Genomic DNA, 13,429 nt, shown 5'->3' on the forward strand with positions numbered 1-13,429 from the left:
ATTATTATTGATTCTATGTTAGTAAATAATATTTGGAGACCAGCCTGCCCGCCTTAGACCAAGGCCTCCCCCCCTAAAGTGCCCCAACAGGGGCTATATGGGGGTGTAGCCGGGGCTCATATAACATCTCAGAGCCCCGGCAAAGATGAAGATGATGAAGATGAAATACAACCTTTGCCTCTATCAGGCTTCTGAGGCGGCTGGAAAAGGTAGAAACTGGCCAAATAGACCGGTAACATGTCAGGGCAGTTCCCCAGGTGTATTTGGCTAATTTCAACTGTTTCCAGCCACCTATGAAGCCTGGTAGAGGTTACTTCTACACGTCTGGCATCACCTACCATGAATGCCAACTAGTATCGGGCCGTTAGCTGTTTTCCTTCGGCAGCCAAGAGCCCTTCGCCCGCCTATCTAAATTACCGCTACGGGGGAGTTGAGCCCGAGGGGTTTGTCCGGCCCTAGAACTCGTTTGTAGAGCCAGCCAAACTCCCCCCGGGCTAGACTCCCCCGTAGCGCTAATTTACACCAGCGGGCGAAGGGCTCTTGCGGCCCGGAAAACGAATTCTGGCTTCCAGGCAAAGGCATCACCCGATGTTCGCTAGATTTTGGTGGTCTCGTCTCCCCCGGTGGCTTGGCGGATGAAGTCGCTCATCTCGCGGTGGTCGGTCGCCGCCTTGTCCCGGCCGTGGAGGAACTGGTACACCTCCCCGTCCCGGTGTCTGTCCAGCGCCGGCCCCCAGTCCCAGCTAGGCTCCACCAGGAACGACACCCTCTGTACCACGCGGGTAGAGATATATTAGAATTTGAAAATCATTGGCCACTTTGAATTCAAAACACACGCACACACACACACACACACACACACACACACACACACACACACACACACACACACACACACACACACACAGTGCCAAAAGAAGTCCCATATTTGCCCGTTAGGTGCCCAAAGAAGTGGGTCACGTGCCCAAAGAAGTGGGTCAGTAACCCCGAAGAAGGCTGTAAAATGACTAGCCTGGTATCCAGTCTTACGTGATTGGGGGTATTGGGGTGTTCGGGCAGGTTGTGCCTTCGGGGGCTCTAATAGCTTCCCCCGCCCAGTGCAACAGACCGTCCCGGTAGGAGAGTTACGCTAATACGAGACAGTATGCTTGGGGATTTGGCTAATCAATCTCTCGTGAAATACACACCGGGAAACCTATGTGAGGCGGGCGGGACAGAGCTCTTTCAGCTCCGACCACGATCAGACTGGATACCAGGCTATAAAATGAACTGAAATTCCACTAGGAAGCACATCGGCTGAACGTGCTGCGTCTGCGTAAAATCTTGATTTCTCACAGTTTTCGTTGGGTTTTTGGTCAACGTTGCATCAGAATTTTGCGCAGATGCCGTACGTTCTGCCGACGTTCTGAGCTAGGATATAACAGTGAAATAGTAATTTACAACATAGCCATCTCACCTCGAACAGGGTCCCTCTAGCGCAGCAGACCTTGTACAGCGCCACGGCGGGCAGCATGAGCACGGAAACCCCGACCATGCACCAGCCCAGCACCTCCGACCAGAACGGGTACGTGTAGTCACCGTACTTGGTAGGCGAGTACACCGTGAATTGGAAAATCAAGATAAACTATGCAAACATACAAAATATAGATATTGATAAGTTAATTGCAAATTCCTGCCCAAAAGATAATTGCAAATAACATATATAAAGGAACATTGAAACAGAGTACAAAATAACTTTAAAATCTACATAATAAAAAGGTAATTGTCTAAACCTATAGCAATGTCTAAAACTATGTCTGAAGGGTTTAACTTCTCTTTTGCAAACCATGGGAGACGCAATGTCCCACCTTTATAAACTTTGAAGGTTTTGGGTAGTTAAAAGAAGAATAGTTTTTCTGTAAGTTTGGAGAAATTGGGATAAATTGTAGAAGTTTGAATAGACAACTCGTTTCTTGCGTTGTTATAAAACGAACAGTTTGAGATAAAGTGTATTCCTGCCGTCTAACATAACATAACACAACACTACAGCCGAGGGGAGGCATTGACCCTTAGCAGCTCCCCGATCCTCAGTGTTAGTGCTCTACCCCTCAGGACCCGCATCACCCCTCTCTGAGCGTTAGTGATCTGCCCCTTACCAGTAGACTGAGCGGCGTCAGAGCCTTCCAGCAAACCTTCCACCACAGACACGGCCGGGATCCAACCATCATGGCGATGTCGTCAAGGAAACGGTCACACCCTGGGTAGAAAACAAAATGCCGTTTTTTCTCGCGAGAGCAGATTCAAAATGGCGGCGGTATTTGGAAAGGCGTCTATTCTTACAAAGGTTAAATTGAGTTTTGACTCTTTAATTACACATGCACGCTCAACATACTTAAAACTCTATTGGCATTTTTGTAAGGAAAGCTCAGACGGATATATACATCAGATGTAGAGCATAACGGTTTCCATTGAGTGTTTTTTCGAATTTCACGAAGTACCGACGGAGGTCGGTACAGACTTCAAGGTGCATTTGACCCTTAACTGAAGTCTGGGATGTAGTATGGGGCGTTATAGACTTCAAGGTATACTAATTCTTTACTGATGTGTTAGTTAGGAGGTAAAGGGTCATTTGTACTGAAGAAGCCCACAAGTAGTCGTTTAAAATACGATACCGGAGAGCCACATATTACACATCACAATTGTAATTTACACATTTGTAAATTACCTTCGATTGCAATTGTTTTGAGAATTTTTTAATGCTGAAAAAGTGAATTTTAACGTTGTTTGCTAACTGATGACAAATGTTAAGGTATGATCATTTGATAGATTCAGACTCTCAATTCAGCCGTCCACGGCTGCCAGGAGGCATGTGTCATATCTTTTGCTAAGAACTATTAAACCGGTGTACTACTACTACTATTACTACTACTACTACTACTACTACTACTGCTGCTGCTGCTGCTGCTACTACTACTGCTACTGCTGCTACTACTACTACTTCTACTACTACTACTGCTGCTGCTGCTGCTACTACTGCTACTGCTACTACTGCTACTACTACTACTGCTACTACCACTACTACTGCTGCTGCTGCTGCTGCTACTACTGCTACTACTAGTACTACTACTACTACTACTACTGCTGCTGCTGCTGCTACTACTGCTACTGCTACTACTACTACTACTACTATTACTGCTACTACTACTACTACTACTACTACTACTACTACTACTCCTACTACTATTACTACTACTACTACTACTACTACTACTACTACTACTACTACTACTACTATTACTACTACTACTACTACTACTACTACTACACAAACTGCCGTACTGACCGTAGACCCAGCCGACCACCAGACACTCCACTATGGCGACTATGAGCAGGGAGAAGGTGCCGCTGTAGTTATCCATCAGTTGCAGCAGGTAGAACCCGCCCTGAGGACAGACAGTGGGAGGTTGGTGCTATCATAATCATCATATACTCCATGGTAGTGCTGCATACCTAAACTCAATTTTAGGTTCAGGTCCGGATTCAAGTCCAGAGGTTTAGGCTCAGTTCCGGACTTGTAAGTCCGGGCCTAAACCCATGACATATACAGAATTGCATGTTGGCAACCTTGCAATGTTGTCTGGCCAAACTTTGGCCTCATAACATGGAGGCCAGTACTTGACGATGCCCGATGGCAATGTTTTCTTCGTTTTGCAGCAAAGATTTTACAATCCACGGAAGGTTTTAGGTAGTTTGAAAAGAAAAGGGGTATGTGAAATGGACTTTTATGGTAATAAGTCCGGACTCAGTTCTTGACTTTTAGTTTTTTTTTGGACTTGAACCTAAACATTCTTACAAGTCCGGATCCAAGTCCAGTGAACCGGTATGCAGCACTCCATGGTGCTATATAGTCCATGGTGCTACATTGTAATAGTCCAAGGTCAGAGGAGATATTGGTACCACCTGAGGTGGCAATTCCCATCATGGTTTTTGAAAAGCAGAGTGTCTGTGGAATATATTTTGATATGATAATCGTTGCAGATTGGTAGCTTTGAGTTTGCTATCTGACCTTGAACTTTGACCCCATATGTACCGCGTCCTTTTGCACTTATAATGCAATGGGGGGATAATCAATTGTTAATGTGCAAACAATAAAATAAAATAAAATCAATCAAATATGGATAGTTTTCGATGTAACTTGATGGACTGATGAAACAGGAACCAAAAATGTTACTTTTGTTTCGATATGTCATTTCTATAAGTAGTTATGAGCCTTTAAAAATTCGACATTTAGGTAACGAAATGGTAAAAAAAGGAAGCCATTACATGTGAAATATGTGAAATTTGGGGGTCTGGCCAATGGACTGATAGACGTCAATGCCAATCGTCAATGCCGAGCGTCGTGTTTTCGGCAACGCCTCAGTCGTGGAGCCATCTTTACAGTATTGTGCACGTTTACAACGTTGAACTAATTCAGTTTCAGTTACGTGGCAATGTATATACATGTATATGTAACATTATACATGTACCATTCTTATTTTATTTTATTCACATTTATTTTTCGAGGATTGGGCAAAAAGTTATAAAACGTATCTCAGCCCTCTCCTCACACCTAAAAGGAAACAATAAAACAAAGTAATAATAATAAGAAGAAATGACAAAGGTACATCATGAGCTGGTGTACAAATCAAAATCAATCAACTAAATCAAACAAAACGACCTGTCTGCAAAATAAAGTTGAAAACCACATCAAATATTTTACAGTTGTTGACAAACGACAATGAGGGGTTACCCCTGAGAATGGTTGAACATAAGGTGTTGTCGGTGACCTTGTTTATGTCAAATGGCAGGATGTTAGTTAAATAAAGATGATAACATGTCAATACGTTCAATGTACCATTCTTCTGTTGAGATCTGTACTTAATCCAGTGGGTTTATGTGTACAATAAAGGTCATTCATTCATGAAATACAACGCATTATGAATATCTATTTTGCATTAACGATATAGACATTGTAGAGCGGCTGTATCAAGCCCATTATCTTACCTGAGTAACTAGGGGAAGTCCCAGGAGAAAGCCTATTGAGCAGACCCCAAGGACAATGAACATCTTCTTACTTCGCAAGCGCCGGGGAAATTCGTCAACGATTCCCGTGACCAGGGCCTCCAGCACGGCAAACTGAGTCAGAAGGGAAGGGTAACAAAGGCTAACACTAGAAAAGTAACATTTGCAAAGCAAATGCATAATGTTTACCTTCGCATATGGTCTGTTCTGTTAATCCTTACTCAAACACATTCAAAAATATGGTAACAGGGGTCGAAATCCCTCCTGCTATAAAATTGCAACATGATGTAACCCACATCATGGTGTTCATGTCATTGACCTTATTTGTTTGGAGAAGAAGAGGAAGAAACTGAGCAAAAAAATTGTTTTCATTCGGTAAACATAAAATGAATATGACGGAAAATTCATTCCAATGGCCAGGAATTTCTTGTAGTGTTTTCTGTGATGTATACGTTGTGAAACGGAGACAGATACTATTTTTTAAATTATGAATAACGTTGCTATTATCGTGTAAAAAAAGGAACGCAGTTTTGTTTTTATGTGTTTTGCATCAGTTAAAATGAATAAGAAAGCAATGTTTTAATACGATGGTGAAAGAAAGCAAACATGACGCAGTTAAAATGAGTTGCACTTAAAATCAGCTTATTGCGCATGCGCACCTGTGAATCCAGCCCCAGTGTTAGCAGCATGACGAAGAACAGGGATGACCACAGGGGGCTGATGGGAAGTCTCGCAAGGGCTGCTGGGTAGGCTACGAAGGCTAAACCGGCTCCTAAAATAACATGGGGCGGGTGGCCCAGTGAATGTCAATTTGCAAGTCATAAAAATGAGCAAACAACAACAATAAAAAGAATAATTCTCAGTAAAACGTTGAACTTTACTCCAACACACAATTGTACAGGGATCAAATTTTCAGCGACCACTGTCGCCTTCACCAGGATAATTAATGACCAATCACTTCACAACGTGATCTCGCGAGAGTTACGGTTACAAACACGGGACCTTATTCATACGAGACTTTACTGATACGTGACGTGAGGAATTGATCAAAAGTGCCAGTGATTGGTCATTAATGGTCCTGATGAAGGCGACAGTGGTCGCTGAAAATTTGATCCCTGTACATATTGTGTGTTGGAATAAAGTTTAACGTTTTACTATGATTACTACCAACACAGATGAACATTCAAGATAAGAACGATTCTCCTTACTCAATCTTCTTTAGTAAATTGGTAAACATGCATGTCAAGCTGTGCTGCTATTGGATGGTAGGTAGAACATACCGGTGTCGGCAACCTCTTCAACTTTAACCCCCATCTCGTTGGCCATGAAGCCCAGAACGGAAAAGATGGCGAAACCGGCGTAAAAACTCGTGAGACAGTTCAGCACTGAAATCACCACGGCATCTCTGTAAAACACACCGCCATCCTAACGGTAAATACTCAACATCTTACCCCCAGAAAATAACCGTCAGACAGCTCAAAATCGTTATCAACATGGCGTGCCTATTATTACAAAGGACAAGTGAAATCCTCTTATACATTCTAGTGACAAGTTGAAATATAGCGTTTCACCTGTAGTTTACCTGTAGCAGTTGTTATAGAAACGCCTATAGTTCACCTGTAGCAGTTGTTATGGAAACGCCTATAGTTTACCTGTAGCAGTTGTTATGGAAACGCCTATAGTTTACCTGTAGCAGTTGTTATGGAAACGGCTGTAGCCTTACCTGTAGCAGTTGTCATGGAAACGGCTGTAGTTTACCTGTAGCAGTTGTTATGGAAACGGCTGTAGCCTTACCTGTAGCAGTTGTTATGGAAACGCCTGTAGCCTTACCTGTAGCAGTTGTTATGGAAACGCCTATAGTTCACCTGTAGCAGTTGTTATGGAAACGGCTGTAGTTTACCTGTAGCAGTTGTTATGGGAACGGCTGTAGCCTTACCTGTAGCAGTTGTTATGGAAACGGCTGTAGTTTACCTGTAGCAGTTGTTATGGAAACGACTGTAGTTTACCTGTAGCAGTTGTTATGGAAACGGCTGTAGTTTACCTGTAGCAGTTGTTATGGAAACGGCTGTAGTTTACATGTAGCAGTTGTTATGGAAACGCCTATAGTTTACCTGTAGCAGTTGTTATGGAAACGCCTATAGTTTACCTGTAGCAGTTGTTATGGAAACGGCTGTAGCTGGACAGGGTGATGAGCTGGCCCCATGACGTGCCCAGGGAGAAGAAGATCTGGATAGCCCCGTCCCGCCACACCTGCACGTACAAGTGACGTTATATACGGGAAAGTTAACTATAGTATAACGTGAATGCTTTCTGCCATCTCGCAAAATAGGTGTAACAGTGGGGGGTTTATAGGCGCTACCAACTGACCCGGCAAACGGGTCTAGACCTTTTCGGCCGAGCGGTTAGAGTGTCTGGCTGGGGTCCAGGAGGTTGTGGGTTCGAACCCTGGCCCGGGACCAGAAGGGTTTTTACTGGCTCCTCCTGTTTCTTACAGTGGTTCCCACACCGGCCCTGGGAGTTCTGGCAAAGAGTGCCGCTCCAGGGATGTCGAATTCGGAAGATTCGAGGACGAATCTTGAAAAGAAAAGGGGGGTAGTGTAACAGTGGGGGTTTTATAGGCGCTACCAACTGACCCGGCAAACGGGTTTTCGGCCTGGCTCCTCCTGTTTCTGAGACAGGGAATGCTTTTGTGTGAATGCCTTTCAGTACCAAGGACAGTACCCACTGGTAACGTTATAATTATTATCAGGTTGCTGTGAGCAAGGTGGGCCATTCTAGAGTCATAATTGGAATTATGAAAGACGCACCTGTGGTTCGCCTAGTTTTGCCCATTTAGGCTCAAGGTAGAATTTGATTCCGTCCCAGGCGCCCTCTAGCGTCACTCCTCGGACCAGCAGGATGGTAAGGACGATGTAAGGGAAGGTAGCCGTCACCCAGACAACCTGTGAACGTATGAACGCACTGTCATTTGTTGTAAGAGAAGAATGTGTCTTATCTAAGTCCCCCTCACACACGCTCAGATAATACACGCTCTCACACACACACACGCTTGTGCGCGCGCGCATTCACGCACACAAACACACCCCAACACCCTCCCACAATCGTGACACACAAGAACACACACTTACACTCCAAAGCCCCAATTGCAAGCGTACAATTAGTGTATGTGTATGTGTAGAAAACAATTTTAATCGAAAAGTTTAATGTCCGATGCACACAGTTACTTGTTACATTTTACTTACCTTGCGCCCTCCTCTTAATGAGATAAAGGGCTGGCCTAGGTGTACTTCAACGAGTCATCTTGTATATATATGTATATTGAAATAAAGATGATTTTAAACCCCAAGATGGCGGCGCTTCTGACCTTGCCGGAGGACTTGATGCCCTTGATGAGACAGCAGAAGACCAGCAGCCAGGCCAGGAACAGGCACAGCGCCAGCTGCCATTTCACAGCACCGAGTTCCTCCACACTTCCTGTGATGTCCAGTACATAGTGTCTAAGGAGAGACGCAGGGAACGTATGGCAGAGTATGTGAGTATGAGAGTGGGAAGGAGAGACGTAACATACAACCACTCACAGCGTTACTTTTTAAAAAGTGACTTTCTTAGGACTAGAGAAGTAACATTCGCAAAGCAAATGCATAATGTTTACCTTCGGACATGGTCTGCTCTGTTAATTCTTACTCAAACACATTCACATACATGTACTACATTTGTACTAGTGTAAGGTGACAGGAGCAGAGCAGACCATGAAATTGCAACACTATGTAACCCAACACCAGTCACCATGGTGACAGACATCAACAAATTATGTCATTGGTCAGGTCAGAGGTCACTGTTTGGAGAAGAAGAAGAGGAAGAAACTGAGCAAAAACAATATGTTGTCCTTTGGTAAACATAATTATACATATTGTTCTGTAACGTTAGAGCAATATGTTCATAAAGGTCTTTACGAGTAGACTTTTAGAGCCCCCGCTGCTCCAAATACCCCGTCACATCTGCAAAACGACATCCGGTGAAACAATTAATTGTGATCCTACAGTTAACCGCTACAGGCCGTCTCTCCTTAGGCCACACCGACTTAATTTTATGGATGACATCCACGCGCGCATTGATTTTCGCCTGTCGCCCTAAAAAAAAAAGATCACCTCCACCGAAGCTCTGGCCTGGCTCTAGGCCTGGGTAGTCCATGGTAGTCAGCGACAATACGGAGCCGAGCACCCAGGCTATCGAATTCGAAGCTCCGCGACTCAAGAACTCAGTACATAAGTCGATTCATAAATGCCGCAAAAAGCCAGCATGTGCCGGCTTGTCGCTAATAAGTACTGTCGCGAATTCAGCTAATTCCAGCTTTGTATTCCTGTGGTTTAGTAGCATTTTTATTTTTGGCCAGAATTTTTTTTATTCACCCGCGCACACTAGTTTTGGGTCTTCAGAGGATGTCATCCATAAAATTAAGTCGGTGTGGCCTAACCGCTTACAGACCGGCTCTCCTTACTTCCAGAACTCCTCACTCTGGCTGACCCTCTTGGAGGCGTTCCACAGTTCGGTATCCTGGATCTCCGTCCGGTTGTACCACGTCCCGTTAATCCAGATCATACCTGCAGTGAAATACTAGATGAGTGAGACAGTGACAGGAAGAGAGAAATTTTTTAAGTCCGAAGTATCATCCCCCATGATTGGTAATGGTACAACTCATGTTCCCCCACCCCTCACCATAATTTCCTTTGCCAGAATGTTGTTTTTTTTATATTCCAACATTTCATGACTAGACATGGTGACAGCAATCTCAAGTTACATCAACTTATTTTATGCCGCCACCAACGCAGAGGACGAATACAGGACATGACAATACACGGGAAAGTCGTGTAAAGTGCCTTTCGCAAGAGCACAAGATCGGTGGCATGTCAGGACTCGAACCCGAGATCTCTTGGTTCCGAGTCGAGCACGCTGCCGCTACGCCACGCGACCCCACAATGTTTAGCATTCGGTTTGGCTATGGTGTAGGTTGACTGTGGATTCATGCGGCATATAATAGCGTGTGTATGTTCTTGATTTTGGTATGGTACTGCCCTCCTGCAATACCATAAATAGGCCCTAAGAGGCTCATTATTGAACTTGACCTTCTTTTTTACTAACCCTAACCACCTACTAATTTTACAAACCCTAATTTATTAGAGTTTATGGTGTTCAAGACTTCAGTGCTCGAGTACTCATGTTCCTCCTAACTACCCCCTCACCCTGGTTGCTGATGGTACAGTCCGGGGTGTTTAAGCCATTAGTACAACCCATGTTCCTCCTAACTACCCCCTCACCATGATTGCTGATGGTACAGTCCGGTGTGTTAAAGCCGTTAGCACAACCCATGTTCCTCCTAACTACCCCCTCACCATGGTTGCTGATGGTACAGTCCGGTGTGTCAAAGCCGTTAGTACAACCCATGTTCCTCCTAACTACCCCCACTCACCATGGTTGCTGATGGTACAGTCCGGTGTGATAAAGCCGTTTAATAGTACAACCCATGTTCCTCCTAACTACCCCCTCACCATGATTGCTGATGGTACAGTCCGGTGTGATAAAGCCGTTAGTACAACCCATATCCTTACTGCGCTCTCATTGGATAATACTTAATGAAGTTATATTAACCCCCATTATAAAAATCTGGCCGCACCACACCGTGCTGTGCATTCAGAGAACTCCCCCGCACGCTACGGAGGTCGAGGGACGGCGCTCAGCGACACGAGGCCACGAGGCACCGCACCAAGCGTCGAGCTCAGGCGCCAAGGCGCACAAGACACCGAGGATAAGGTTGGAGGGTCGTGGGGTCGTGCTAAGACCGCATTTACAGTTTGTTAGTCAACCTTCAGCACCGGTAACGCTTGGTGCATGTCTGTTTTGATTATTTTAGACGGCTTTCGTTTGTAGGATTTTTCTGGCGCCGTTTTAGGTCTAGTTTGTCGGCAAGTTTCGTGTCCTTTTTCTAGTGCTTTTGAATACCGGTGTTTTGGGGTGTTTGTGTCGTGTGGGGTGGAGAATTTGGTAGCACAGGTTATTCAGAGGGAGGAAAGCTCGGGTGGAGTCTCCGTGCATTGCGTCCCATGTTAGGAGTCGTTCTTTCCGCATGGAGGAGGCTTGCCCGGGTTGGGCTTTGACGGTGGTGAGTTCTTAGCTAACAGTGATTGTTCATTGATTGCGTCGCTACAGAATGGCAGAGCGGCAGAACCCAGTCAGGCCACAGGGCAGAGGTGCTAGGGACGTACCACAGCGTGACGGACAACCCGGGCAGGCCCAGGTGCAGGACGTGGGGCAGGTGTGAGGTCAGAGGTCAGGAAGAGGGCAGCCATGTTTTTTTTAACTGTGGGAGCTGGAAGGATCTAAATTGGTAAAATTTTCATTTCAAACTATCCATCCAGTTTCCCTTTTGTAACACAATGATAGATGACTCTTTATAGAGTTGTACTGGACTGTCATTTTATTTGCCAAATGTTTTTTAACTTGAAAAAACCCCACTTGTTTTTTCAACTTGGTAAGTGGGAGGGGCCACTGCTTCCGACCTCCGGTTCCTCTGCGTCTCTCGAGACTATGTGCAATATGCTTTTAATACTAGTTAGTTAGCATTCTGTGTACTTGATAACTGTTATTGCTGTGTTTTGTAACTTTTTAGCGCCGGGTCAGCGGCAGCTGTAATAGCGTAACTGTACTATTTTATTACTATATGCATTTGTACTCCCAGAGACATGTTTGTACATGTATATGACTGAGTATATGACTGAGTAGAAGTACTTGCATACTACCAAGAGTAAGGATAGCTTGTTAACCGGCTGATTTTAGACTGGCTAATCTGAACCCCTTGTACCATTGATATCATTTAGTCTGCAACCTGTGTCAGTATGTGTTATCCAACTTACACCAGACCAGTGGCAGGTTTTGATCCTGGGACTAGTAGCTACAGGGGTAGAAGGGGAGGTGTGAGTAGGAGAGATAAGCTCTGTAGAATCAAACCCAGAGTTAGCCAGAGGAGTTGGGAAAGACCGCTGTTTAAGAGAGATAGGGTATTGTCCAATGTACCTGTTGACTGTAATTCTAAAACCAACAGTATTCGTGAAAATGGTAGAGCACTCCCTTCACTCATGTTGACTAATGTAAGGTCTCTTAGGAACAAAAAGCATGAACTGGAAGCCACAATTGAGAATCACTCTGTTCAAATTGCATGTGTAACTGAAACCTGGTCCACCCCAGATATCCCAGATGATGTAATGTCTATAGGTGGTTTCAAACTGTTTAGACGGGATCGGTTGCACCAGAAAGGTGGGGGGATTGCGGTATACTTACCTGTGGACATTCATGCCCGCAGACTGCACGATTTGGAAGACAGGAATCTGGAAGTGATCTGGCTTCAACTCCGGCCAGAATGGCTTCCCAGGACTATCCCAGTGATCATGCTTGGCTTGGTCTATCACCCTCCGTGCAAGAACAACAAACAGGGTGTAGACGAGATGATGACTCACCTGGTAACCACAGTGGACAGTATTCACAACCACCAGCCCCAAGCTTGGTAATCCTGATCTGTGGAGACCTGAATGGACTACCACTGCGACGACTCCAGGCAGCTCATCCCACTCTGAGACAAGTAGTCAAACAACCTACAAGAGGCAGTGCGATCCTGGATGTTGTGATCACAAACATTTCCCAACATTACTGTACACCACGGGTAATCCCACCAGTAGGCAGTAGTGATCACTCTTGTGTCGTGCTTCAGCCAGAAAACCCTTGCAGCTGCAAAGCAAACACACAGTCAAATGCCTCCACAGAGTGGTGACCAACACAAGGAAAGTTGACTTCGCTCTAGCCTTGGCGAGGACTGAGTGACGGCAGTGACCGATGCTCCGTCAGTCGAGAGGAAGGTTTCAACCTTTTTACTCCACCATCTCAGCCCTCATTGATAGGCACTTTCCTGTCAGGGTGAAAACTGTGCCAAAAAACAACAAACCCTGGATGACTGACAGAGTCAGACGAGCAATCGTCCAGCGGCAAACTGAATTCCAGAGACATGGTAAATCCCCCACGTGGAGACGCCTTAGGAACAAGGTGAAAACTGTCATACGACAAGCAAAGAACTGGCATTATCGCAACTGTATCCAGCAACTGAGGCACGAAAATCCTCGTAAATGGTGGGCGTGCATCAATAAGGAGCTGGGGAGAACGTGTGAGAGACCCAGGCCTAACACAACAGGCACACAATCAGCAGCAGAGGTGGCAGAAAACACCAACACCCACTTCTCTAAGTCCTGGTGCCAAGGTGAGCAACTCTCCTTGTTCCCACTCCCTCGTGGAGCCACTTGTGTGGATCTGTGTTCTATTGGAGAGGTGAAAGCCTTGCTGAAGTCCA

At 45.2% G+C, this 13,429-nt stretch overlaps 1 protein-coding gene across 1 annotated transcript in view; it reads right to left on the reverse strand.

Annotated features, from left to right (window-relative positions):
* Positions 1 to 550: 550 nt before the first annotated feature.
* The window catches only part of LOC109487762 (sodium- and chloride-dependent glycine transporter 2-like), a 26,203-nt gene continuing 13,324 nt past the window's right edge, over positions 551 to 13,429 (reverse strand). Inside the window, exons 4-12 of the mRNA XM_019791829.1 lie at positions 9,565 to 9,641; positions 7,187 to 7,290; positions 6,321 to 6,445; positions 5,700 to 5,812; positions 5,023 to 5,154; positions 3,323 to 3,422; positions 2,136 to 2,236; positions 1,457 to 1,624; positions 551 to 769 (exon numbers count right to left, since the gene is read on the reverse strand). Coding sequence (XP_019647388.1) covers positions 596 to 769; positions 1,457 to 1,624; positions 2,136 to 2,236; positions 3,323 to 3,422; positions 5,023 to 5,154; positions 5,700 to 5,812; positions 6,321 to 6,445; positions 7,187 to 7,290; positions 9,565 to 9,641 — 1,094 coding nt within the window. The 3' untranslated portion in view covers positions 551 to 595. The remainder of the gene's footprint in view (positions 770 to 1,456; positions 1,625 to 2,135; positions 2,237 to 3,322; positions 3,423 to 5,022; positions 5,155 to 5,699; positions 5,813 to 6,320; positions 6,446 to 7,186; positions 7,291 to 9,564; positions 9,642 to 13,429) is intronic.

Source organism: Branchiostoma belcheri, unplaced genomic scaffold (genome assembly GCF_001625305.1).
Source record: "Branchiostoma belcheri isolate BF01 breed outbred unplaced genomic scaffold, Haploidv18h27 scaffold9, whole genome shotgun sequence".
Classification (NCBI taxonomy): Eukaryota; Metazoa; Chordata; class Leptocardii; order Amphioxiformes; family Branchiostomatidae; genus Branchiostoma; species Branchiostoma belcheri.